At 50.9% G+C, this 24,002-nt stretch overlaps 13 protein-coding genes across 13 annotated transcripts; 6 read left to right on the forward strand and 7 right to left on the reverse strand.

The window, feature by feature from the left end:
- Positions 1–69: 69 nt before the first annotated feature.
- Positions 70–1,537, reverse strand: P170DRAFT_512954 (uncharacterized protein; the record flags this gene model as incomplete). The annotated part of the gene is made up of 6 exons (XM_024855041.1): positions 70–483; positions 543–607; positions 667–786; positions 843–1,093; positions 1,171–1,269; positions 1,337–1,537. The coding sequence occupies 6 exons, from the start codon at positions 1,535–1,537 to the stop codon at positions 110–112; spliced, it is 1,110 nt and encodes a 369-aa protein (XP_024700111.1). The 3' UTR covers positions 70–109.
- A 1,214-nt stretch (positions 1,538–2,751) lies between these two features.
- P170DRAFT_429550 (uncharacterized protein) lies at positions 2,752–3,315 on the reverse strand (the record flags this gene model as incomplete). Its single annotated transcript, XM_024847896.1, has 2 exons — positions 2,752–3,195; positions 3,253–3,315. The coding sequence occupies 2 exons, from the start codon at positions 3,313–3,315 to the stop codon at positions 2,752–2,754; spliced, it is 507 nt and encodes a 168-aa protein (XP_024700112.1).
- A 2,239-nt stretch (positions 3,316–5,554) lies between these two features.
- P170DRAFT_449902 (putative amino acid permease family protein) lies at positions 5,555–7,223 on the forward strand (the record flags this gene model as incomplete). Its single annotated transcript, XM_024851078.1, has 2 exons — positions 5,555–5,711; positions 5,761–7,223. The coding sequence occupies 2 exons, from the start codon at positions 5,555–5,557 to the stop codon at positions 7,221–7,223; spliced, it is 1,620 nt and encodes a 539-aa protein (XP_024700113.1).
- A 379-nt stretch (positions 7,224–7,602) lies between these two features.
- On the forward strand, positions 7,603–8,211 carry P170DRAFT_367189 (uncharacterized protein; the record flags this gene model as incomplete). Its single annotated transcript, XM_024844797.1, has 2 exons — positions 7,603–7,682; positions 7,752–8,211. 2 exons carry the CDS (start codon positions 7,603–7,605, stop codon positions 8,209–8,211), a joined length of 540 nt encoding a protein of 179 aa, XP_024700114.1.
- A 241-nt stretch (positions 8,212–8,452) lies between these two features.
- P170DRAFT_501700 (uncharacterized protein) lies at positions 8,453–9,799 on the forward strand (the record flags this gene model as incomplete). Its single annotated transcript, XM_024854167.1, has 3 exons — positions 8,453–9,127; positions 9,184–9,256; positions 9,307–9,799. The coding sequence occupies exons 1-3, from the start codon at positions 8,890–8,892 to the stop codon at positions 9,797–9,799; spliced, it is 804 nt and encodes a 267-aa protein (XP_024700115.1). The 5' UTR covers positions 8,453–8,889.
- A 426-nt stretch (positions 9,800–10,225) lies between these two features.
- Positions 10,226–10,723, forward strand: P170DRAFT_479362 (uncharacterized protein; the record flags this gene model as incomplete). Its single annotated transcript, XM_024853666.1, has 1 exon — positions 10,226–10,723. The coding sequence occupies one exon, from the start codon at positions 10,226–10,228 to the stop codon at positions 10,721–10,723; it is 498 nt and encodes a 165-aa protein (XP_024700116.1).
- A 155-nt stretch (positions 10,724–10,878) lies between these two features.
- P170DRAFT_479363 (uncharacterized protein) lies at positions 10,879–11,865 on the forward strand (the record flags this gene model as incomplete). The annotated part of the gene is made up of 1 exon (XM_024853667.1): positions 10,879–11,865. One exon carries the CDS (start codon positions 10,879–10,881, stop codon positions 11,863–11,865), a length of 987 nt encoding a protein of 328 aa, XP_024700117.1.
- A 177-nt stretch (positions 11,866–12,042) lies between these two features.
- P170DRAFT_479364 (uncharacterized protein) lies at positions 12,043–12,855 on the reverse strand (the record flags this gene model as incomplete). The annotated part of the gene is made up of 3 exons (XM_024853668.1): positions 12,043–12,264; positions 12,397–12,648; positions 12,718–12,855. The coding sequence occupies 3 exons, from the start codon at positions 12,853–12,855 to the stop codon at positions 12,043–12,045; spliced, it is 612 nt and encodes a 203-aa protein (XP_024700118.1).
- A 682-nt stretch (positions 12,856–13,537) lies between these two features.
- On the reverse strand, positions 13,538–14,519 carry P170DRAFT_512959 (uncharacterized protein; the record flags this gene model as incomplete). The annotated part of the gene is made up of 2 exons (XM_024855042.1): positions 14,349–14,519; positions 13,538–14,281 (listed from the first exon to the last, which is right to left on the reverse strand). Exons 1-2 carry the CDS (start codon positions 14,466–14,468, stop codon positions 13,538–13,540), a joined length of 864 nt encoding a protein of 287 aa, XP_024700119.1. The 5' UTR covers positions 14,469–14,519.
- A 1,750-nt stretch (positions 14,520–16,269) lies between these two features.
- P170DRAFT_512960 (uncharacterized protein) lies at positions 16,270–17,559 on the reverse strand (the record flags this gene model as incomplete). The annotated part of the gene is made up of 1 exon (XM_024855043.1): positions 16,270–17,559. Exon 1 carries the CDS (start codon positions 17,551–17,553, stop codon positions 16,270–16,272), a length of 1,284 nt encoding a protein of 427 aa, XP_024700120.1. The 5' UTR covers positions 17,554–17,559.
- Positions 17,560–17,806: 247 nt separating this feature from the next.
- P170DRAFT_440046 (NAD(P)/FAD-dependent oxidoreductase) lies at positions 17,807–19,253 on the reverse strand. Its single transcript, XM_024849977.1, has one exon. The coding sequence runs from the start codon at positions 19,174–19,176 to the stop codon at positions 17,956–17,958; it is 1,221 nt and encodes a 406-aa protein (XP_024700121.1). The 5' UTR covers positions 19,177–19,253; the 3' UTR covers positions 17,807–17,955.
- Positions 19,254–19,383: 130 nt separating this feature from the next.
- P170DRAFT_440047 (putative C6 transcription factor) lies at positions 19,384–21,660 on the forward strand. Its single transcript, XM_024849978.1, has 3 exons — positions 19,384–20,333; positions 20,429–20,715; positions 20,769–21,660. Exons 1-3 carry the CDS (start codon positions 19,395–19,397, stop codon positions 21,367–21,369), a joined length of 1,827 nt encoding a protein of 608 aa, XP_024700122.1. The 5' UTR covers positions 19,384–19,394; the 3' UTR covers positions 21,370–21,660.
- Positions 21,661–21,757: 97 nt separating this feature from the next.
- P170DRAFT_512963 (tyrosine--tRNA ligase TYS1) lies at positions 21,758–23,517 on the reverse strand. Its single transcript, XM_024855044.1, has 8 exons — positions 23,292–23,517; positions 23,177–23,216; positions 23,018–23,106; positions 22,661–22,964; positions 22,540–22,604; positions 22,421–22,487; positions 22,128–22,369; positions 21,758–22,075 (listed from the first exon to the last, which is right to left on the reverse strand). Exons 1-8 carry the CDS (start codon positions 23,409–23,411, stop codon positions 21,839–21,841), a joined length of 1,164 nt encoding a protein of 387 aa, XP_024700123.1. The 5' UTR covers positions 23,412–23,517; the 3' UTR covers positions 21,758–21,838.
- Between the last annotated feature and the right edge of the window lie 485 nt (positions 23,518–24,002).

Genomic DNA, 24,002 nt, shown 5'->3' on the forward strand with positions numbered 1-24,002 from the left:
AGCAGGCACTAGAGATTAGTGGACCCTCGTCTGGTCCTCGAGTCCAGGATCAAGAAACAAGACTATCTGAGTAGACTCATCCATCGATCCAATCCTGATATAAGACAAACTAAACAAACTTGACGCTTTGATGCATGTCTTTCTGTACCAGAATACTCGGCGACCCAGGTGCCTGCCCCTGCTCCTTCTCCCTCCCCTCACAAAGACTATCCAGCTGTATAGTGCCAGTGTGGCAAGTTCCAACCTCCGGCCAGGAGTCACTAAGATCCGAGTTCCCTGTATTCACCAAATTACTCTGTTCCGTTTCTCGTCCCCGAGAGCTGATCAGCTTCCACAGTCGGCTTGAACTCGAACTGTGAGTTTCGATCCGCAGCGGATCTCGCTTGCGGAGGGCGAACAGGGGTCCAAAGGTAGGTAGGCAGGCTGCTAGGATTCCGACGGAAACTTCGAGATAGGACCAGATGCTGAAGAAGACTGCGTTGTCTTGGGGATAATCAGTACGTTGAGAGATTGTGGGGGAGGGGGGGTTCTGTCTTGCTTACAGCTGGTGTCCACGGGGTTCATGGTGGCGATTGCGACTACGCGAATGATGCCGAAGATACAGACGCTGGTGCTAGATATTAGTTTGGTGCCTCGCGGGGACGGGGCAAAGGGATAACGGCTTACATCCCGCCCAGAAGAAAGATGGTCAAGACTTGGATCTTGCGGTTCCTGCGCATGTGCAGCTTCAACACGGGTTTGACGGGGAGCGCCAAGATAGCAAAGTCCGTGACCACGTTTACAACGCTGCACCGTAACATCGTCAGATTGAGGGTCAGCAGTTTGGCCTGGGGTGAACTCACGCGAAAATCGTAAACGGCACGGAGATACCGATGCATTTCCCAGGCTCTCCTGTCCACATCGACGAAAAGGGCACGCACTGGAAGGCCGCGACGAATGCTAAAGCAACGTTGTACGCGATGACCGTTGCGCCGACGAAATAGGCACCCAGCACGAGTGATCTTGTTGGGAAGATACGACGATACAGAAACAAGATGGATATCTTGGTGGCCATGACGGTGATCGCGTACACGATTGCATTTGCGGCGCTTTCCTTTTCGCGAAGAGGTCAGTTCCTCTCGGCCCAGGGACAAATCCACCAACAAACAAAGAAAGACCAGAACGGCATACCTGTACAAAGCGCTTGTAGTTTTTAACAAAAATCATGTGTCGACCATCACCGTTTGCATTAGACATGAATAATAAGATGGCATACGAAAGTTGGCCCATCTACCCCATGGTTCATTAGCAGCTGCACCTGCGCGCTCCTCTGCCGGTTTTCCCGGGGGTTGCTCACCAGAGCCAGAAAAATAAGATAATCATCCCAGCTCAATCGAACCCTCGAGCAGTATCGCGCGAATAATCGTGCTCCCACCGCTCCAAGAGTGAGCACAATCCCGACAATGTTGGCGGCAGTTTTGCTCGATTGGCGGTTATCATCCGCATGTGCCTCATAGTAGGCGATTTCTTCGGGTGTCAGATTCAATACGCTCTCCATTGGTGCGAGATGCTATGAGGTTGTGAAGAGATAGAGCATGCTAGCAGAAAGATGCGACGCAGGTGTTTATCTTATAACATGAAGATGTTAGTTGATGCCATTTGAACACACCACACTCTCCAGGCAGGGGGTGTTGCGCCCTTGCTGATTGAGCCACTTCTGGAGCTCAGCTGGGCGGCTATCCAACATTCTTTGTCTATCTTGCAGATGACCCCTTGGTTCGGGCTGCATGCCAGGGCGGCAGTGCCTTGGGGCTACATAGTTGAGTCTGACGGGGGGGTCACCGCTTAGTGAGAGCTAATGAGAGGATGCTCAATTTACTGGGATGGCTGGTCTCAGAAATTGATTCCCCCTCCACGTGAATGCACGACTGTCATCTCCCAGGGCTCGTGGAATACTTGAGAGCCACGCCTCCCCCACTCCCACGCGCCAAGATACCCCTTGTCCGGGGATGGATACACTTAGCTCTCTAGCTTAAGCTAGCCTTGTCCGCTTCCTGGTGTTCTCGGGTCGTAAAAAACAAGATCCATTTCCGTTACCCCTAGGGATTTGTTCATGATGTTTCATAGCGGTCCGAATCGCGATCCTTTTACTGTCTCATCCCTTGATGGTCAGACAGCGGAAAGACGCAATTTCATTCGCTCCGTTTAGATCCTTCTAGTATTACGGTACTTCGAAGCTGTGCCGTGGTTTTGATTGGGGCTTATCTTGTATTCCTGGGGTTGCGGTGCATCGCCACTGCGACATTCCCGGGCCAGCATGCAGATTATACAGGGGATTAAGCATGTATCATCCTACCGAGATATTTAGTCCCGAAAGCTCTATCTTGATTATCGCCCCAGGCAGCAAACTCTGCTCCCGTCGCGTTGAGCCATGAAATTCTTTTAATGGCAGTTGAATTTCGTTCATAATTTACTAAAAGCGAATGAGAATAACTAAAGGAAGCGCCCTTTCTAAACTTGAATAGAACTATAATATATCGAAAGGCTAAATCCGGTGGACATTGTATTACATTGAATGCCGTCATAGGAAAGTTGAAATCGACTCAATAGATTTGTAGAATAGTAACCCATAATCAGCTAGTCATAGTGCCCTATTGGATCCCTATGCGGGATACGACCTAACCGTTGAAACAGTGCGAAAAAAATTCAAACGACAGGACACTTTAGAACGAGAGATCCAAGCCTCCGGTACATCACCGAAGTCTTCAACCCTCAAGGCCACCCTTCGTGTACCGCTCGAGAACTCTTTGGGCTCCAATATAGCCATTTTGACCTTTTGGGAGGAATTGCATCTGTAGCAATGCCATACTCCTCCTTGAGCGTCCCTAGGAACCTCCTATGACGCATACGCAGCTGGGTTTCCATCCCAGGAGGCTCATTCCTGCGCCGAGCTACCAACGAGTCTATAAACTCAATGATATGAAGCCAACGAATTTCGCACGTAAGGCGACCTTCTCCGTACCCACATTCTCCCCATTTCCTAGCCGCCCGATTCATTACCAAGTAAGCCAATGCGAGGGCCTCGTGTGCACAATCCCAGTTGTCTGCGCGAGCGGGGCGGTCCATTTCGCATAGCCGGGAAAGCATGGAGGTGCACGGCACGGCGTGGCTCTCTGTGATCGTCAACGAGACCCCGCCTTCGATTAGTGGGATTAGCTATGTCCCTTTCACGAAGAATAGATGGTTATTGTCCTCAAATACTAGGCAACGTACATAGAATTCTTCTTTTTCCCTGTCGTGCCTCGCGGCTTCCAGGAAGATGTAGTGTGCGCCCATTACATGTTCGAAGAACCAACGTACCTCCCCGCTAGACCCCTGGTGTTCTCCACGGAGACCTCGCCGTGTCTTGAGATTTGGAATCTGATTGCCATGGCGCCGCCCGCTATTGAAGTATCATTTCTTGTTCTGGGTTTGGGATAGATGCCTGAGTTCAAACTCTGGGTTGCCGATGACTACACTCAGCGGAATAGCTTGATACGAAGTGTATTCTGCTGGTATCGCCTGGCTTTTAAGTAGCTATAGATACTATATTTATTAGAGAAAGTTCTAGACTCTAAGATTTATTCAATAATAAGCCAGCCGCCTAAGCTCGAGGTTCCACTAATATAGAGAAAATATTTGGGCTTACTGCTATCTTGGGAATCTATATCTGTGAGATCTGAAATTAATACTTTGGCTGCCGTAGGACTTATTGAATTAGTAGCACAGATAATAATATCATAACTATTAGGAAAATATCAGAGATTATCTATCTCCTCTAAGTTTTTAAAGATGATGGGCGTGACTCCTTTAGAAAGATAAGTACCAGACTACCCTTTTTCCGAATCAGAACAGAAATGCTCAAGTCCTTGCTCTGGAGGATCGTCAAGTTCAGAAGTTGTGTGAGCACAGTGCCACCGCTAGAGCGTGTTAGATATTTGCCTCAGTGTCGCGTACTGGGATGTTATTCGGCTCACATGTATCCAGTCGCCCCCGGTCAGAAGAAGCCTCGTGGGTGCCATTTGGTCTTGTTTATTGAAGGGATTTGCAGGGGAATTTGGAGGAGGAGCTTCTACCAATGAAAGACGTATAGGCAAAGGTTTGGCAAGGTGAGATGAAGGCTGGGCGCTTATATACCATGGTCAGATTGTTCATCAAGCACTACACGGGATGCAGGCCGACCTGATCGAGAGCTGGATGTTCTCTCTGATTTTCTGTACCTTCTCCACAAATAGTCAAGTGGAATCAGATAGCACCACATTTGAAAGGTTTTTTTGAAAATCCTAGTGGCTGTGACAATAAAGACCTCGCTGAACATCCTGGGTGGATGAAAAAAGATCGAAATAGGCCGCTGAGGAGACTCTTAAAAAGAGAGTTTAGGTCAAATGTGCTAGTGGACAAGCCGTCCTAGTCATTGATAATTAGGGCAAGGAGCCGCCCAAGGTCTACCTACTGTTAAATAGTATAGTGATAGATTCCTCGTGAGCTCTGACAGGAAAGAGTAAAATGGTTGATAGGGATGAATGGAGCTCTGTCAATTCGCCGTATTTCTCGACGTATGATTTTTGTTTCAGAACTTTCTGACAGATTTCGCCAGATCTGGGCATTTCTATGACGGTACCTAGGAACGGAGTATCATGAGTAAAGCCATGTGCGACGAACGAGTCGCGTGGAGACTGGACGTCACGATCATTTGCCGTGTGTTCGGTTCCGGGGTCCGTCAAGGGCCGAGTGGCTGTTATCGCGTCGTATCGGCCCCTTCATCCTGCAGGAGATAGGTAGATTGTTATCTAAAGGAAGCGGTCATGCATGGGATCGACGATCATCAACACGGGGTTTATCAGGGCCGCATAGACCTGCCCGATCGGGAGTGGCGAGTTGACTGCAAGGGAGAGCCGGGGAGATGGAGCGGGTTTGGCGACACAGAGAACGCTGTCGCCTAGTCCAAGAGGGAGGGGAGTTGTGGCCCGTCCTGCACTCCTGCAGTATTCTCCGTCCATGTGTCCATCATGGCAGTGTAGGCAATGCGAAGGCGAAGTGGAAGGTGGAAGGTGACATCAACCGGGGCGGATTCCATGGAAAAGACAAGCGCTAATGCCATCCCCACTTAGGAAGTCCTACCGAGCCAACACAAACTCACAATTTCCTCCCCGCAAAACAATTTCATTTAAATTGTTCAGCGCGGAATTATCCGAGGAGCAAATCGGAGAAAAATAGAGAAAAATCTGCTAACCCTCATTGAGTATCTCACGCCTATCACGGACTATCATTCGTGACCAATGCTGTTGATTAACTTCCCCAATTGATAACCGACCAATCCATCCATGCGCTTTTCGTGAGGGGAACCAAAATACCCCGTCGTGTGCAGTCTTGATAGGACACGGCGTCCATAAGAACTCGTGCCCCTCCTGTGTGGACAGCTCTGCAACTGTCAAAATAAGTGACGGCAGAAAATGGACAGTTGGGTTCGCTCCTTGTCCATCGATTTCATTTATTTTCCTGTCGGCTGAATTGCTCAATTCTTGTTTCTCTCCGGATGGACCTTGAAACAAACCCTCATTCTATCAAACCGGTGGAATCGGTCGATCAGAGTGTGCAAGATGCTCGCGACCTCGCGGCTATGGGCCATGACCAGGCCCTGACGCGAAAGTTTGACCTCTGGAGCATGTTGGCGCTCGCGTTCTGTGTTCTAGGTATGTGCCAACTGGTCCGCGTCGAATTTCGTTAATTGACCGAGAAAAGGTACCTATTCCACTTTCGCGCAGGACCTCAACAGCGGATTGACCAATGGAGGCTCTATAACCATCCTCTGGGGTCTGTGTCTGGTCACCGTGTGTAACCTCTGCGTGGCCGTGTCGCTGGGCGAGCTCGCCAGCAGCATGCCGACCGCACTCGGCCAAGCCTACTGGGTCTTTCGACTGTGGGACACACCGACTGGCCGGTTTGCCTCGTACATGTGCGCCTGGATCAACACGTTCGGATGGTGGACCCTCACCGCTTCCCAGGTCGCCTTCATGACCGAGTTTCTCCTCGGCATGAAGGTCATGTTCAACCCTAACTGGGAAGGCGCCGGAACAGGGTGGTTGGAGTTCGTCGTGTACATTGGCTGCGTGCTCGTTCTGACAGTGATCAACGTGGTCGGATGTCGCAGCGAGAGAGTCTTACCCTGGCTGAACAACTTTGTCGGAGTGTGGTTTACGGGACTGTTTGTCGTTCTCTCGCTCGCTCTGCTCATCTCTGTTGGCGTCAAGAGCGACCTTTCATTCCAGCCCGCATCTTTTGTGTTCGGTAAATGGATGAATCAGACCGGATGGAGCGACGGCGTCGTCTGGTTTACCGGCCTGGTCCAAGCCGCGTACGGCCTGACAGCCTTTGACGCGGTCATCCACATGGTGGAAGAGATTCCCAACCCACGAAAAAACGCTCCAAAGGTCATCTGGTTGGCCGTTTTCCTGGGCGCCGTTACCGGATTTATCTTCATGATTGTCTGCCTCTTCTCCATTCAAAACGTCGACCGAGTTCTCGATTCCCCTACTGGGCTCCCATTCATCGAACTGATGCTGGAAACTGTCGGTCTGAAAGGCGGCGCCACGCTGATCGCGCTTTTCATCTTCAACGGTCTTGGTCAGGGAATCAGCATCCTAACCACCGCCTCTCGGCTGACATGGGGCTTTGCGCGCGATGGCGGTCTACCTTGGAGTCCCTACCTCATGCACGTCGATCGCACCTGGAAGGTTCCCGCGCGGGCTCTCTGGTTCCAAGGCGTTCTGATCGCCTTGGTCGGGGTCCTCTATCTTTTCGCCAACACCGTCCTCGACGCCATCCTCAGCGTCAGCACCATCGCACTGACCATCTCATACGGTCTCCCCATCGCGGCGCTACTTGTCGTCGGTCGTGAAAAGCTTCCCCCGGGCCCATTCCAGCTGGGACGATGGGGAACACCCGTGAACTGGGTCAGTCTGATCTACTGCGCCATCACGACCGTGTTTTTCTTCTTTCCCGAATCGCCAAACCCGCCCGCCAGCGATATGAATTATGCGATTGCCGTGTTCGGGGTGATGCTGGTCGTCTCGATTGGGTTTTGGTTTCTGCAGGGGAGCCGTACATATTTGAAGACGGAGGATGCGATCGCGCAAATGATCCAAGCGCAGAGGCTGGAGAACGAGGCGGAAGGTGGAGGAGGAGTGGATGATAAGAAAGCCTAGATCAATAGCAATGCGTATATAGCACGAGAAAACTGCACATAGAGATAAGCTTCTTTTCGCAACAGGTACCTTCAAGAATCCACCAGCCAATGCATCACACTTCTTGTTTTCAAAACATCCATGAGTCTTTTAGAATGTCGCTCAACCGTTGGGCAAGACATGAAAACCGTCCTGCGAAAACATTGACGATGACCAATGGCGACAAGTGATGATTGAAACGGCCAATTCAAATCAACATGTTGTAGGAAGAAGGTTTTCATCCACGGCGGGGTACAAGACAAACAGCAACATCACGTGGCAGAGGTTGCCTATTGCACATTCAACATTCACCAAACAACTTCACTTGAGCCCGCCATCAATTTACCACCCCTCCTTCACAATGCCCTCCAATAAAGATCGCCTCTACGTCGCGCTGCACGCCCGCTCAGGAGCGCCCAAAATGCCCGGGAAAGAAGATATGTAAGCATAACTGCCATGGGTCCATCAAGCCCTAACCTTCCTTCGCCATTCGCACTAACAAGTACACAGCTACCACTGGGCCCTACTGATTGCTCCCAAAACCGAAAGAAAATCCAGCGTATGTCTACACTACGAAGCGAAAGAGCGCCCGAAAACAGAAGGCACCTGGGAGTGGTTTTTCGCGGAGTCGACGCGCTCGGTTGGGCCGACGGATATGCTGCTCGTGCGGATCATGGTTGCGAAGATAATCGATAAAACTGACCTGGTGGGTGTTCTACGGGAGACGCCGGTTAGACAGGATACCCCGGGATGGAACTGCGTGGGCTGGGTGAAGGAAGCGCTGGAGAGGGTCCAGGCGAACGGGCAGATGGTGGGGAGACAAATGTTGGAGTGGGAAGCGATCAGGAATGAGGCAATGCGGTACTGTCAGATGAAGCGAGATCAGCATCGATTTGATGGGAAGGGTTCTTTTGATATCCAGACTGTTCCGACATTTGATTTGATTGAGGGGAGGGAGATTGTGGTTTAACAGCGAGTGAGTCACTATTCTATGTCTGGTGGGATGATCGCTATCTTATTTTGATTACATGGGTCGCTTATTTAGGTATCAAAGCGCGAGAACCACTAGGAGATGGCGATCCCAACTCCACCTCGAAGCGATGTCCAGCAAGTTCCGAACCCTAGTGAAGCCAGTTAGCTGGATAAAACAAACCATTAGACTACTGCATGTGATCAAGATCAGGCACGAGCAGGACAAGCCCAAAGAGCCCACCCCAAGAGGCTCTTTACGGACCAACGCACCAGCTCTGACCTCATGGCTTTGCAGGAAAATATCCAAATGGCCCCTTCGACATAACAAAGTTCCCGTCCACGCGACCACTCCCAGCCTTACAGTGAGTGGATGCTCAGGCCCCGAACACGAGGTTCGCGGTGCGCCAAGTTCGCCGGTGGCCCAGAAATAGTATAGCAGTTCGCTCGACCTTATCGAGCCGTGTGTGATAGCGCTGGTTGATGCTGGAGATTTGGGCTCGCCAAGAGGAGAATACGAGTGTTGGCCCACTTGTCGGATTGGTTCTGTGGTATAAGTATGTGTGGATGAGATGGTCCGTTTTATTTCAGTTTGTTTTCTCCTTTTCTCAAGCAGTTGTTCGAAGCTGCGGAAAGAATAGCAGACTTGCGAGGGCGAATCACTGCTAATTCGTTCAAAATGATGTTCGATCGAGCCCTGTTCCTTCTTATCACCAGCGCGACAGTTCACCAATGCGTGGCGGACGAGGAAGCTAGCGACAACGAGCTTCCCATCTTGTTAAAGCAGGAGTTCTCCACGGTCGAGTACGGCGCCCTCGAGAAGAGAGACACATGCCCTGGCGGCGGACGATGCATTATCGGGCGATGCTGTGGTGACGGATGCGCGCAGAATTGCTGCGGTCATGATGAAGGCGGTGGTATGGATTGCCCTGGCGATGGACAATGGCAGACAAAAGTGCTGACTGTTTGAAAGTTGGATGTGGAATTGCCCAGCGATGCAACTTTGATGGGAACGTATTTATCGGATGCTGTGCCAATCTCCTGGGGTTTGTTCCAATTGCCGTAGCCCTATCTTCATCAGTTACTGATTCTGTAGACGGTGCACCGGAACACCGACTATGATCACCATCAATACTCCTTACAGAACCGTCGCGATTAACACTGACGACACACTTCCAACCACCTACGCTCCGGCGATTCCCACAGCGGATGTGACGAGCGGGACTGGCCGCTCTACCGATGTGGATTCGAGTCTGAGCACGGCCTCTGCGGCTTCAACCAGGACCACGTCGACATCGACCTCATCACTTGGTGACATTTCAATAAGCACTGCAGTTGAGACGTCGACGAGCACATCGAGCGAATTCGGCCGGTCGACTTCCGAGACAACGTCGAGCGATGCCTCCATAACCTCGAGCTCGGACTTTGATTCGGACTCTAGCTCAACTGCCGATGTTGAAGCAACTGAGACCGAGACCGCGTCTGCTGCAGAGACTACCGCGTCGAGCGGAGCAGCTGGGAGAACATTCGGGGGCATGGAACTGGGATCGTTGCTCGCATTTGGGGCATGGTTTCTGGGAACTGCATAGAAGGATATGATTACGTATGTTATAAATGTTTGATTGGGACATAATAATACAGTGATACATCTGAAATAGTTGTTTTTTGGCGGTCGAACCCCATTAGACAAAATAATCCGATAAAGACTGAAAGGTGGTGGTCGGCTTTGCCATCATTTATTTAACATCAAAAACCGGGAAAGGGAATTTCGTCGGGTTGATGATAGATACAAGGCTGGTATTTAGACTACATATTGAATTTATCCACCCGACCAAAAAGATTGATCTCATTTTGGTGACAAAAAATTCGCCGAAAAGAGCTTGGCAATGTTGGAAGTGTGCCTACAAACCAACAAAGCCACAGCGCATTGACTCAGCCCTGTGAGGAGATGAAGAGTGTACGATATGTCACCTTTCAACCTCGTTGCCCCACCTCAGTTTGACACAGGGTCAACCATGGCTTCCGCTTCTAGCATCAGCACAGGCTCGGAAGGGGAGCTATACGGCCTGGGAATCCGCCTGGGCTTGTATCTGCATTCGGTGTCATTGTTTCTCTTACGGGCGTCCGGCTACGGATCATGGGCATCTCTACGTCGCGTGCGGACCAGCTGCTTCCTGATCTGCTGTGTTATTTTTGCTAAATTTCTGGTCGATTTGATTAGATCACGATGCGCTCCTGCAGACTTTCTTATCGCTTTCTACTTGATTGTTGTGCTCTTCTTGCAGGATTCATATAATTTGTATGAAAGGCGCAACGAGCCCGACACGGGTTTTCGATATGAACTCCAGCCAGATGCAATCCTCCTCTTGCAAAACTTACTCTGTCTGGCCGCAAATAGCTTCGCTGCATGGTACTGGATTGATGGGATCAATCATGCCCCAAGAACGGGAGATGACACCCAAGCCGCCCTTATTGAGACATTCGGGATATATGAAACACGGTGGCGAACATAACGGTGGTATTCTTTTCTATGCTATGCTGTTTGCATCGACGGGGCCTCTATCACAATCAAGAGCCGGTCGAGCGAGAACGACAGTATTTTCTGTCCAAGAGACATGCTTGCCCTAACTTTTTCCCATTCGACAACAAAGTTGACTTTTTCGGACCGATGCTGCGACCGCGTTTTCCAAGTGGCGGGAAAATCTCCCGTGTGTATCGCACCGACCCAAAGAAGCTCCCCAAGGCCTTACTTTTGTTTACGCTGCGACTGGTATACTGGTCCGCCATTCATCTCGGCTGTCCGGTGATCGCGATCATATCTGTCGAGTGTATAATCTCGGCGAATGGACTACCCACGGAACCCATCGCTCACTCAACGGGTCAAATGCTTGTCTTGGCGATGGGAATTGCCAACTTGGCTGCGCTGCTCTGGGAGATAGCATCGGATTATTGGATTCAGGTGCAAAGGTCGTCGTCCCATCTGCAAGACACACTCAGCATGCACACGTACTACTCCTCCAAACCTCCTGATGAAGAGCAACTGGAGTCGATTTTGGCAGAGCTTCTCTACTCATCTCGCCATTGGGGGCTTGTCCCTGGGATGTTTATCACCCACATGCGGAAACAGTCTCTCGCGTCTCTGCTCCAAACAGCGTTAGTCCGTGAGCTAGTGAAGAAGTTGAATGCGACCGTAGAGAAAGACAAGGCTCCGGCCCCGATCGAGCGATACTTTGAGATCAGAGCGGCAGAAAAGCTACGCTCAAGCCACAGTGATAACGGCGATTATAAAGAAGTCGCACTGTGCCAGGCAGCGGCACATGGCGATCTTAGCGCTTTGCAGATCCTGCTATTTGATTATGGTGGGAATGAAAAGGGTGGGAAATTTCGTGTTTGCGATGAAAAAGAGGAGATCGTGCTGCCTGTTCCTCAATCCGCAGATGGCATCATGAAGCTCTGCGATCTGGCCAGACTGTTCGAGTGTGCGGCAGACGAAGGATCTCAATGGGAAACAAGTCGCTTGTTGAACAAGTACTGTGAGTACTTAAGAGAACAAGCGACGCAAATGGATGGGACTTCGGATACGTCTTCAACCGTAACATTATCCGAGTCGGTGGTCAAGGAGTCCTCTGTCCATGCTCCACGCTCTACGGTCTAATACCTATTGATTGCGATAAACAACCTATTCAGATAGCTATTAAGTGAGTTTCTCATGAGCCAATTTGAACATTCTATAAGAGCCTATCTACCCAAACATAAGAAACTTGCCAAAATCACGCATACAAACTCAGAATTGCACATGAATGAATCAGACAACCGAGATTTCTCCTACTCATCACACTCCCAAAATCGTCTGCCACACATCAATCGGGTCAAGAGTATACCGCACGAAGTCCCCCAGAGTTTCATCCACAACCTCCCTTAGCGCAGCAGACAAATATGGCTCGCCATTCGCGAGGACCAAATGTGCCATAGCCCTGGCATCATCGACATCTTTCCGCCTTTTCTCCGGCGAAGTGCGTTGTGGACAGCAGCTAATCTTCAGAACCGCAAGTTCCTTCGGCGTTGCAAATGTCAGCCAACCCGCTGGAAGGAGTCCAACTGGAAGGGCGAAAATGGGTAGGAAAGGGACGAAAAGACTGTCAGCATCATGGCACCCAAGAAGGAAAGGAGTCTCCTTTACACTCACCAGCTGAGACGGTGTGAAGTCCAGATTGATCCACAGACCGGCCATCCTGTTGTGACGATGTAGCCCATTCTCGTCAGCAACCCACACCTGGAAAAGATCGCCGTGGTGCCGGAAAAGCTGACGGTCATAAATGACCAGTTGTCTCTTGACGAATTCAGAGACGCCGGTTGGCCCGACTGCAATCTGATTGGGGCGAATCCTATTGATGCGATCTATCAGACCAGGTTCCATATGAACCAGGGAATCAATGTCCTTCCAGAATAGGTCAGCTCGGTGCTATTTCACGTTTGCAGGATGGGGTGAGGGAGGTTGCTACTGTACTTCCGTGACTCTGAGGGGGTGGTAGAAACGAACAGCAAAGCCCCCAATCAAGGCAATACTGGCTTGCTTTAGGAAGGGTATCCTTCGCAGGGCGTCTAGCGTCAGGACTGCAGCTCTTCGCTGCTGTTGAAACGACATGGTGTTTGTTTGAGAGCAGCAGGGGAAATGTTGAGACGAGAGGACTGGAAGGGCGCGGGGAGCCTGCTTATAAGCCGTTTGAATCTTTTTCTTCTCCAGCAAAGCGGAATTGCACAGCAGTCCCAAGCCTGGCTGCCCCTTTCCCGTTCGTTCCTTGAACCTTCATTCTCCTGTTTCTCCTATCTTTGTTCCATCAGACAGCATTCTCGTCCAGAGCCTGATGGGTGATGGAGAATGCGGGTTGTTACTTTGTGTGTTTGCTTCACGAGACCACATGCAGCGCCACGGGTTTTACCAAGGAGATGGAATGGAATGGAAGGTCCGGACCAGGAGAATCTCCACGCGGAGACTGGTTGGGTTTGACGTCTTTCCTCCCGATTTGCGTTTATGGTGGCTGCGGGATTGAGAGTCTGTCTCGGACTTAGCCCCTACGGCGTTCTATCTGAGGAAACTCCGGCCGGTCTTGGGCCTGGTACCTTTTCCAGAGCACACGAGATTCCATTTATACGAAATTATTTGAAAATAAATCAATCAATTCTCAATCTACCTTCGCAGTACTAGTCTTTTTCCTCTGTCTTCTTTTTTTCCCTTCTTTTTTCCAATTTTCCTTTCCTTCCTTTCCTTCCTGCTTTCTTCCATCGGTTTCTCCCGCCTCTTCGTGTAATTGAAACAAGATGTGAGATCATGTATCACTGCGCCTCAATTCCGGATCCAAAGTCAATAAGCGGTATTTTCTGTCACGCGCTAATTCTGGATCCAAAGTCAAATAAGGGAATCTCCTGCGGATCTCCATGTTCGCAGGGTCCGGGAAGGCGATGGTATCTGGAGGCGGGGGCATATTCCCGTCCGCAAGCAGCCTCAGACGAAGGCGTCGCCGGGCGTCCTGCAAAGCAACCCCAGGCCAAGTCTCAGGCCTCAGCTCCGACATATACAGCCGCCAAAAGGGGCGGAAGTGAGGCTGAAGATCCGTTTCGTTGACCGGGGATGGCCCGCGACGGATGTGGAGGGAATAGAAATGGCTAGACCAGGAGGTTTCCATGTCATTCAGATGATCCACATCACGGCATTGGAGCAAGATCAGAGTTTCGATCAGACCCACCCAAGTGAGGATCTTGATCGGGGGGAATTCCGGAACCCAATTGGTTGGCAGACGGGGGTCGTTGGAAAGCATGAAATTGCGGTCGTTGGCGTCGGGCGCCTGCACGGGCAGATCGGGCAGCCCCCAGCAGGTGAGCGATTTCTTGTACATGAAGATGACGGTCCCTCCGAATGTTTCAGTGTGGAAATGCCCGTCGGGGATCTGCGTGGAGTGGGTTTCTTGATGATTAACCCTGCACGCTCCGTCGGTGCATCGCACGAAGCCGGCGTTGGAGGCCAGATCCATAGCGGCGGAGAGATAATCGTCTTCTATGATGAATTGCGTTTCCTATAGGTTTAGATTATAAGATCAGTTGTTAGACCGGGGGACATGTTGGAACAGAGCTTGTACTTACATCCGGCCCGTAGGGGACTCCCAATACCACAGAACTTGCGTCCCATCCGAGTACATGGGGGATTTGATTCTCATCCAGGACGCTTGCGATCCAAGAGAGGTTTTGAATTGGAAGAAACATATTGATGGTGGTGGTGAAAACAAACTGGTATTCTTGTTTGCTTAACTTCGTTTACTCAACTTTTGTTACTTCTCCCCGTCTTTTCGAGCGAATGTGGCCGGGTTTTATAGATTTTCGTACAATGCCATCACGTGTGCGATGACTCTGTCATTTCCGGTGTATTCCTCTATCTCTGCCAAGTGGCCTTATCCCCCGATGTATGCGTCCCAGTTTCGAGGATTGGACATTCGAGATGATCAACGATCTCATAGACGGAGCCAAGGATCAGCGCGCACATCCCCTTCAACTCAAGCTTTACCAAAGACTCGACAAGGCTAGATGTGCTTTCAACTGAAACTGCTGCAGTCGTTGGCAGACAAAGACGCGAGGGCGAGAAGACAAAGAGAACCGGCGCCTCAAACATCATAGACTTGGGATCCCATTCGTCCATCTGTTATCTCGCAACCTGGTAAGCTTTGTCCTTTCTAATGCCAGCGTCTCATCACGATAGCCGCCATTTTCCAGTCTCATGTCCCCAGAAGTAGCGCCTTTAACAATCAGCCATCTACTACTTCTTGTCAAATAAAAGCAAACACCATGGACTTCGATCCCAAGCACATCTTGTCGCTCATAGTCATAGGTTAGTGATCTCTTTTCCTTACTAAGAATTCCATCGCCTTGGTCAAATCGTCAGTCTTTTTCCATCGCCTCTCACCTCACTCAACGCAAGATACTACATTAGAGTTCTCCCCGCCTCACCTTAGGTGTCTAGTCATCTTCCATAGAATAGATGAACCTTCCCCACATTGTGAAACTATTCGAAAAATCGAAGGAATTTTATTTTTCTTTTTTGTTTTCTTTGTTTCTGAAAGAAACTCTGGGGATTTGATCCGAAAGGGCCTAGAAGGAGTAAGCTCCTTAAACCATACCGTATAAAGGTCATTCACTACTTTATATTTTCATTCTTATCACTGTGCGGGCCTCTAAGGAATACCAGGACATTCCCATTATTTGATTTCCCCAGGCGTTCACGTCAATAAGATTCCTGAACGTGGAAAAAGCCCAGCACATTGACTATGTCTGACATCCACAAAGCCTGTCATTGATGATGACGACACAATCATGTCAATGAACGCTGCCGTCCCTGCGTCCCTACTAAGAAAGACAATCGACTTATGATGGGAAATGTCCAACAAAGCCTTTCTCAGATAGCGACAAGAGCCTTTTCTGTTTTCAAAATGATGGACAAATATCATTTCTTTGATGATCATACATCTCTGGACCTATACCTTGTGAAGTTATCATGTAACTCGATCAGCATTCAATTCTCCCTAACCCAAGAAAAGCCTTCGAATAAAATCCCGTATTAATCAAGACGTACTAAGACAATGTCTCAAGAACGAAAGCAAAGAACAAAGAGAAAAGACAGGTGGAAAAAAAAAAAAAAAGATGCCCCCCCGCTTCCCGGTGCAGCGGCTCGACCGCGATGGCGTAGGGGCCTTGGCGTAGGGGCCGTTGAGGGCACTGGGGCGGGCGCCCGCCCGGGTGCCCCCCCGCGAGTCGGAGCCACTGCACCATCCTGAATATGTGTGCACGTAATACCACTTCTCCTTCCTGTGTAGAGCGATTTGAGTTCTTTTTCACTTGATAATACTTGGATAGCTCCTTGTTTTGAGAAATAGAATAGAGGAGAAAGAAAAGAAACGAAAGATTTACGTTGTAGGTAACCTAAAAAGCACCTAGCTACCTTTGCTCGTTCAAGTTGCCTGAGATGCAAATATCCGAATTAACGCTGATAAGATATTATACTCTATTGCCTTTCTCATAAGAAATCCTTCTCATCAAAATGCTCCTCGAAATAATCCTCCTCGTTGAAATCGTCCGGATCAATATTGTTCTCCTCCCATTGCTCATGGTCGTAATGGTCGGCATAGAAGAGCTCATCAGCCTCGTTCCACAGCGTCGAGTGTTTCAGTTCCATACCAGGTATGAGATACCCGTAAAGAATCATCTGATCGCGCAGTTCTCTCTTAAATGTTTTATGCTGAGTCGTTTCAACTCTACCCGCCCGGTGGCGAAGTCCTGCTGTCAAGGCCCTAGCCTCCTTCGACATACGATCAATACGTTGCTGCCGTGCATCAAGAATAGTTTTCACTTCAGCGGGAGTATCCCAGGCACACGAAAGAGGATATTCTCTGTGCCAGAGCCTGACAGGATCATGGAGGGATCTAAAGATATGGCGCCGCCACGACTGGCGGTCTCGAAAGGTATGATCGCAGTTGTAAGCCGGACACATTATTTGGCCGTTGGTGGGAAACCGCGCATATGTCTCTCTTCGAAGCCAACGGAGCCCTAACTGCCCCCAGAATATCAGACTTGTAATCTGCCATGCGCGTATAAAATCGCTCAGGATGCCCGGGGGTAATTTCTTCGGGGGCAGCAAAACCCGTAACGGGGTCCAAGGGTCTTCAGCGGCGTGCCAGTCCCCTTGACTATCGATCGACCACAGGACAGTAGTGTCTAACTCTTCTAATGTAATGAGAGGTGTGATACCCGGCGGGGCAAGATTAAATACTAACGCCATCGCAGCGTGTAGGGTCACAATGTCGCCAGCAAGTAGATTCGGTATATGATTTGGGCAAGTCAACACCACTTTGCTCACTGACGGGAATAGCTCCCGGATTCTGTCCCAGAACCCCTGTCTTACGTCCTTGGTTGAACTCATCTGATCAAGATTCAAGCTGATATCAATCTGCGTAACGTGGGAAGCGAACGAGGGGCAGTGATATAATAGGCAGAATTGCCCGTCCCATACCGAGTCCATAGGCTCAAGTTGAAAACAGACGTTGCGCAGGGACCTCCAGAACAGATTCGAGCATTGCCGTCGAGTATAAGAGCATGTATGCATGAGGGGAAAAAGTGTCGGAGGATCGCATAGTTCAAAAACCATCTGATGGATCTCCAATGGCAAGGTGAAGAAGCCGTCGCATGGTTCGATAGGCAGGGATGGCGATGGTAACTGGTCAGGCTGGGGAGAGACATAGTAGAAAAAGGGAACAATTGGTGTCTCAGATGGCTTCATGCATAGATTCAAATCCCAGCTCATTGTCACTATCGAGAAAAGGGAAATGCTAAATTCAGAGAGAGAAGTGAGCGAATGGATTGATGTTTACAGTACGATTAGGCTGCATCTACTAGTCGGCGGGTGCCTGCCATTTCCCGCACTAGCGTTGGTCGGCCCCACTGCCCCACCGAGTAGACAATCCCATCGATTGATCTTGCGGAGCATTTTTGCTTTTTTCCTCTCGTCAGAAAACACTCTTTCGATACGGAATATGCCCAGAATTAACAGAATCAATGCTTATTCAAAAATTAGTTGTTTATCAGTACACAGAATAGCCACTCAAACAAAATTACCAAAACCAACAACAATAAAACACAGCATCTCTGTCTGCCTCCACTAGCCTCATTACATGCTGTCACCTCCTTGATCCGATATCCTGTGCAATTACGCCACCACAGCAAGCAATTGATCAAGCAACTGGTCAGAGTCCGGCCCAATCGGATGTGCCGCAGTCATAGCCTCCTCGACGTTTTGCGGAGGGTAGATCAACTGCTGATTGATGAGGGTCTTCACCCCCTTGGCCACGTCACCCTGAAGCTTCAACTCTTTCTCCCAACCCGTCGCAATCACCGCCCCGTATCCTCCCAAATCAAGGCAGCAAAGATACGCTGGCTGAGAGTACGGGATCATTTGATCACCCAGTAGATCTGCAGCCGCGTTGTGGCCAGCAAACCGGCCTAGAACGAGAGCGTGTTGGCAGGACATCAGCGCATGATGGCCGTTCGTGTCTGCGCGGGCACACGCCGCGTCACCCGTGGCAAAGACATTGGGGCTAGTCGGAACACGCAGGTTCTCATTGACGTGCAGACGGGAAAGGTTATCTTTGGGTCCCGAGATTTGGTTCGTCAATGGGCTTGCTCTCACTCCTGCGGTCCAGATGGGTGTTTTTGTCTCGATGCGCTCGCCCGATGCAAGAGTTACACCATCGCCATCGATAGATGTTACCGATGATCCGAGTTTGACCTCCACATTGAGATCGGCGAGGGCCTTCTGAATGACAGTGCGCGAGCTGGGTGCGAATCCCGAAGCGATTTCGGATCCGTTTTCAACCAGAACCACTTGGGCGTCGGGAAAGCGCTTCGGTAGTTCCGTCGCCAGCTCGATACCTGTGAATCCGCCTCCACACACGACGAGGGTATCGCAACCTGGGCTTGAAGGAAGAGAGGCGAGGTTCTGGAGGTGAGCTTCGAGTTTAGTTGCCGAGTCGAGTGCATCGATATCGAATGTGTACTCTGTCACACCGGTGACCTGTCCGGGACGAGAAACGGTACTTCCGACGGCTAATACCAAGCGATCGTATTTGATCGTGGATGTGGAGCCAGACACAAGTCGCGCTTTGACGGTTTGATCCTCCGTCTGGATGGTCTCCACAGTACCCTGGATGAAACTGATGCCGGCATCTTTGAAAAGAGGACCGAGAGGATGGGTCATGCCGGATGCATTGGCTTCATAGAGTCGAGGGCGGAGGACGAGGGAAGGCTCAGGTGCAATCACAACGACCTCGATATCCTCGTCTTTTCCATGAAAGCTGATGAGACGCTTGGCAGAGAGGGCGCTCCATACTCCGGCGAACCCTGCCCCGGCGATGACGATTCTGTTAGGCATTTTGTAGGATGAATTGAAAGTCTTAAAATTCAAAAGTTAACTGTATCTGAGAAAGATATTGAAATGAGATGATTGACTGGAATAGAGATTTGGATGTGAATCTACGTTGTATAAATACTCTCGAAAAAGCCTAGCGCGGGTAATGACCTGCGGGCTTGGCAGTCCCCAATACCCGCTGATCCTGCTTCCTTCGCTCATTCCCGACGACAGACAACCCGATGGCCAACTTGACGGTTTCCATCGATGCCTTAGCTCCCGAGAGACAAAAGGTCTCCCGTTCGTCACTTGCCTGCTTGTCCTGTCGCTCCCGCCATGTGAAATGTGACAACAAACGACCGGAATGTGGTCGCTGCACCCGCGCTGGAAAGCAATGCTACTACACCGAGTCCCGCCGAGGGGGCCTCGACCGGGCAGCTCTTACGGAAAAACGCAGACGCCTCGCGGCTGCATCCTCGACGGATAATGGCGATTCTTCCTCGACAGACAACTCAAAAGTCTCGACTGTCCCTCAGCCTGCCGGCAACCTGGCCTCTCTGAATGGCGTCGGTGTTGCTGACGCGACGACGCCCTCGGGTTTGGCGGCTTCCGTAATCCCGAACACGGGAATTCACAACATTCATGACGACACTCTGATTGACGCATACTATGAGAACTTCCACAAATTTCACCCCGTGGCGTTGCCTCGGAGCCATCTGGCCAGGTTCTACCAAGACCACAGGAAGCCACTGAATCTCGAGCCGCTGATTGCGGTGATGCGATGTATTGGCCATCTGTATCGCTTCAAACAATGGTCCGATCCGCTAAGGAGCTTGGTCGAGACTTCTTTCTCGGAAGCGTCGCCAAAAGATCCAATTATGGTCCAGTGTCGACTTCTTTACTCCAGTGCGCTCTTCTGGTATGAGTATAAGACCGAGTCGAAGCAGGAAATGGACCACGCCGTGGCCATTGCTGTTGAAATTGGGATGTTTCGTCGCGAATTCGCTACCGAGCACGGACACGGAGATCCGGTCTTGATTGAATCGTGGAGGCGGACCTGGTGGTCACTCTACGTCGTGGACGGCTACTATGCCGGCACGCTGGGGACGATGGATTTCACGGTGATTAATATCGATGCCACTGTGGATCTACCCTGTCAGGAATCAGAGTACGAATCAGGCGTAAGTAGAGCTCTGCTATATCCAGCCGTAAAAGCTACCTTTTCGGACCAATATCAACAAAGAAGTAACTCGGGAATTGCTAAGTTCTGCGACAGAAAATCCCACAACCAAGGACACTCGAAGAATTCGACTCCCGCGAGTTCGACTTCAGCGAAACACCCTTTTCATCATTCGCGTACCTCATCGGGGCAGTCAGATGCGCAGCAGCAGCAATATCCGCGGTCCCTCGATGCGGAAAGACCGCTTCCCTAGACATCATCCAAGCCGCAGACGCCATCGTCGACGGCTGGCTGCTTCTCCTACCACAGGAACATAAACAAGTCCTGACGAAAACAGGAGAGATAGACGAGCTCATATTCCAAGCTCATCTAGTAATACACGTGTAGGACCCAACCCCTCCCTTCTTCCATCATCCAAACCCTTACAACCTCCCAGATCCATTATCGGCATGCACCGACCATTATCCGACCTCCGTTTCAGCCCCGTCGAGCACGTCTCCAGCTGCGCGAGAGACCACCTCCCCGAGACAGTAACACCCGAGCTCGTCAACGTGCACACCGCGCGCGTCCTCCGATCCGTAGAAGCCCAGATCCGGCTCCTCGCCCTCCCAATCCGACCCTTCCACCACACCCCGTTTCTCACGTGCATGATCAGCGAAGGGACCCTGGCGCTCCTATCGGCGTGCAACTTCCTCCTCAAAGGAAAGGACCTGGCGATCGCTAGAGACCAGCTCCGTATGATCATCGGATGTCTCAAGGCGCTGGCGGAGCTATGGCCCCGGACTCAGCGCAACGTGCACGAGATCCAGCTCATTGCGCGGTATGTACTGGGGCTGGAGCAGAAGAGAGCGGATCCCGTCGAGTCTGTGTCTGGAGGGGTCAGTGGGTCGGAGGAAAGTGCACAGGGAGTTGAGTTGGAGGTAGCGGTGACCAGTGACGATGCGTTGCCGTCTGTAGATGCTCTGGAGGGGATTGATCTGTGGCAGAGTCTTGGTGATCTGGACGCGGGACTTTCGTGGTGGGGAGATGCAGAGTAGGAGGATGGATTTATCGAGAATGGCCAGAAGGGTTCTCTCTGAGGGGGATTTACCTTTTGGCGGAGTAAAAAGCCGGGTATAATTGATTTCGGTCATGGTATTATGATTTTATGAATTCTTACCGATCCATATACTGGATGCGAGTGAATGGTTCTTGACCCCGGTCAGGCGTTCCTAACAGGTTTGTATATGCACTTCATGTGGAGGGACTTGAAAGACCGATATTCCTTACATGAGATGCTCGATACATAGAAAAGGCCCGCAGCGATGGCTTGGCATCTTGCATCTCGCACCTAAAACACCCATAGTACCAACTAGTCTATACTACGCCTACATCCACACAGAATTTCCAAGGGATATCCAACCACTCTATCGTAATAAACGCACAGCCATCAAAACTCTTTAGCCTTATATTCGTGATGTAGATAACCTGCATCTATCTTCCAATGAAATATAGTCTAGCAGTAAATTAGTTCGTCGGCTCCGCGTCGGCAGGCTTCGCCTGGTCAGCAGCGGGAGCCCCAGCCCCGGGGTAGCGCGAGCCCTTATCCTTCTGCTTCTTCTTCTTCTCCTTCTGGGGCGGCGGCGGGTAGGCCTTCTGTATTACGTCCTGCCATTCAGGGGAGGCCTCGAAGGCGGCACGGATGGGCGCCGTCAGTTCGACGAGGGCGTCGGCCACGGCGGGCTTCAGCAGTTGAGGGGTCAGCTTTAAGGGGTTAGCGTTTGCATATTGTGTATTTGTGGATTGAGGGACTTACGACGTCGTTCTTGTAGTCGCTCACCATCTGGTCGATGTGGCTGTAGACCAGGGGCTCGAGGCCATCGCGCTCGCGGCTGACGCGGAACTCGGGCGTGCCGGTCTTGAGGGCCAGGGCCGGGAAGAGGACGTACTGGGCGAAGGACAGGACGCCGTTGTTTTCGGTCTGCTGGGGCGCGGCCTGGGCCTTGCGGATCTTCTTGCGGATGCTGTCTACTGACTCGAGGAGGTCGATCTTGCTGTCTGGATGGGGTTAGTGGCTGGTCCCAAGATGCGGAAGATATGGCGATTTACCTTCTTCACTGGAGCTCATTTTACCACCGGTCAGACCGGGGACGAGAGGGTTGATGAGATGGCCACGCTAGAAACGATGTTAGCTGAGAGAGCAACTTCGCCATGTGTTGGGTGCCTACCTTCTTGTAGCCCATCTTGGGTTGCCATTCCGTAGAGGCGGCGAAAAGCTTTCTCTGATCCAGACCTATTTGCTGTCAGCCTCCAAACACCCCGCGCAGACCAGAGACAGGGCGTAAGTACCTCCGAATTGCACATCAACCTTGAGGTACTCCTCATCAAGCACCTGCAGAATCGGGTACAACAGTCCCGACAGAGGGCTGTTATCCGACTGCTTGACGACCTCCGCGCCGGCCTTCTTAGCATCGTGCTCCGAGACCATCGAGCACAGCTTGTACACATCCATGATATACTCGGGGGTCTTCTGGTAGGAGCTACCGAGAACGAAGCGGAGTTTCTCCGTCGAGACGCCGACGGCCTGCAGCATGGCGGTGATCGTGTATTCATAGTATTTCGACCGGTGTTCGACGAGTTCAATTGGCGCTTTCTACCAGCCGTTAGCGCCCACCCTCTGATGTGTATTCGACCGTCCAAACCAACCAAGTTGTCCAGGAATCCGTGAATGTCCGCCACCAAAACAGTAACCTCGCAGCCTGCAGCCAGAAGCTGCGCGATCTTCACCGCCGGCACTGCACAAAGATACAACCATCAGCAAACCCACCCAGTCGCATCGCATCGTAGACAATCAAGCAATCGTACCGAAATATCCGCAGTGAGGTTTTCCAGTCGGGCTTGTTCCCTGCGCGCAAAATCCCAAACCATCAGCTCAAACCCCTCCAATCCCTCATAAGCCCACCCCAGCGAATCAACATACCCAGTAAACTCTCGGATTGCGGCCCTCGGCGAGGATCGTCTTGATGACATCCGGATTGAGGACCTCTTGAAGGTTCTCCGAGATGAGCGCGAACCGCTCGTCGGCGGTCATGGTTGCCATATTGCCGAGTGAAAAGAGGGTCTGGAGTATAGAGAGAATCCCCCGCCTTTCCGGAACGTAAGTGTGGTGAGTCACAATCGGAGAAAAAAATGCAGGTCGAGGCCACCCCGCGATCAATTGAAAAACCGCCCCGCCGCCAAAAGAGACACCGGGCAGAGGTTCTTCCGGTCCGGCGGAATCAACAGATGACTCAGGCGGCGGTCAGTGGGGCGGTCTGGCGTGAGGTGGCAGTATATTCGTGTCTTGGGTTTTATGTATGACGTCATATGCGGTATACCAACTTATGGGTTTGAGGTGAAAAAGAATACATCGAGCCAAATGCGACCTACACAGTTCGTCTTGGTTATTCAATACACCTTTACGGGTCTTCTACTGTGAATATGATCCAACAGTATTTTCGCGTTCCCCTCGCCACTGTACACCTTAGCGATTAGTTATGTTTCTGTCAGGGCCCACATCTATATTATCTGATGAGTTGGGTTTACCAGACTTACTCGAGGCTAATTGTATACTGCTGAAGGTGTGAAATAGAGAGACAGTAATTTGCGATCATCCACCCACTCATTCTCCGCCGGCCCGATGTCTCAGAAA

The sequence above is a fragment of the Aspergillus steynii genome, assembly GCF_002849105.1.
Source record: "Aspergillus steynii IBT 23096 chromosome Unknown P170scaffold_8, whole genome shotgun sequence".
Lineage (NCBI taxonomy): Eukaryota > Fungi > Ascomycota > Eurotiomycetes > Eurotiales > Aspergillaceae > Aspergillus > Aspergillus steynii.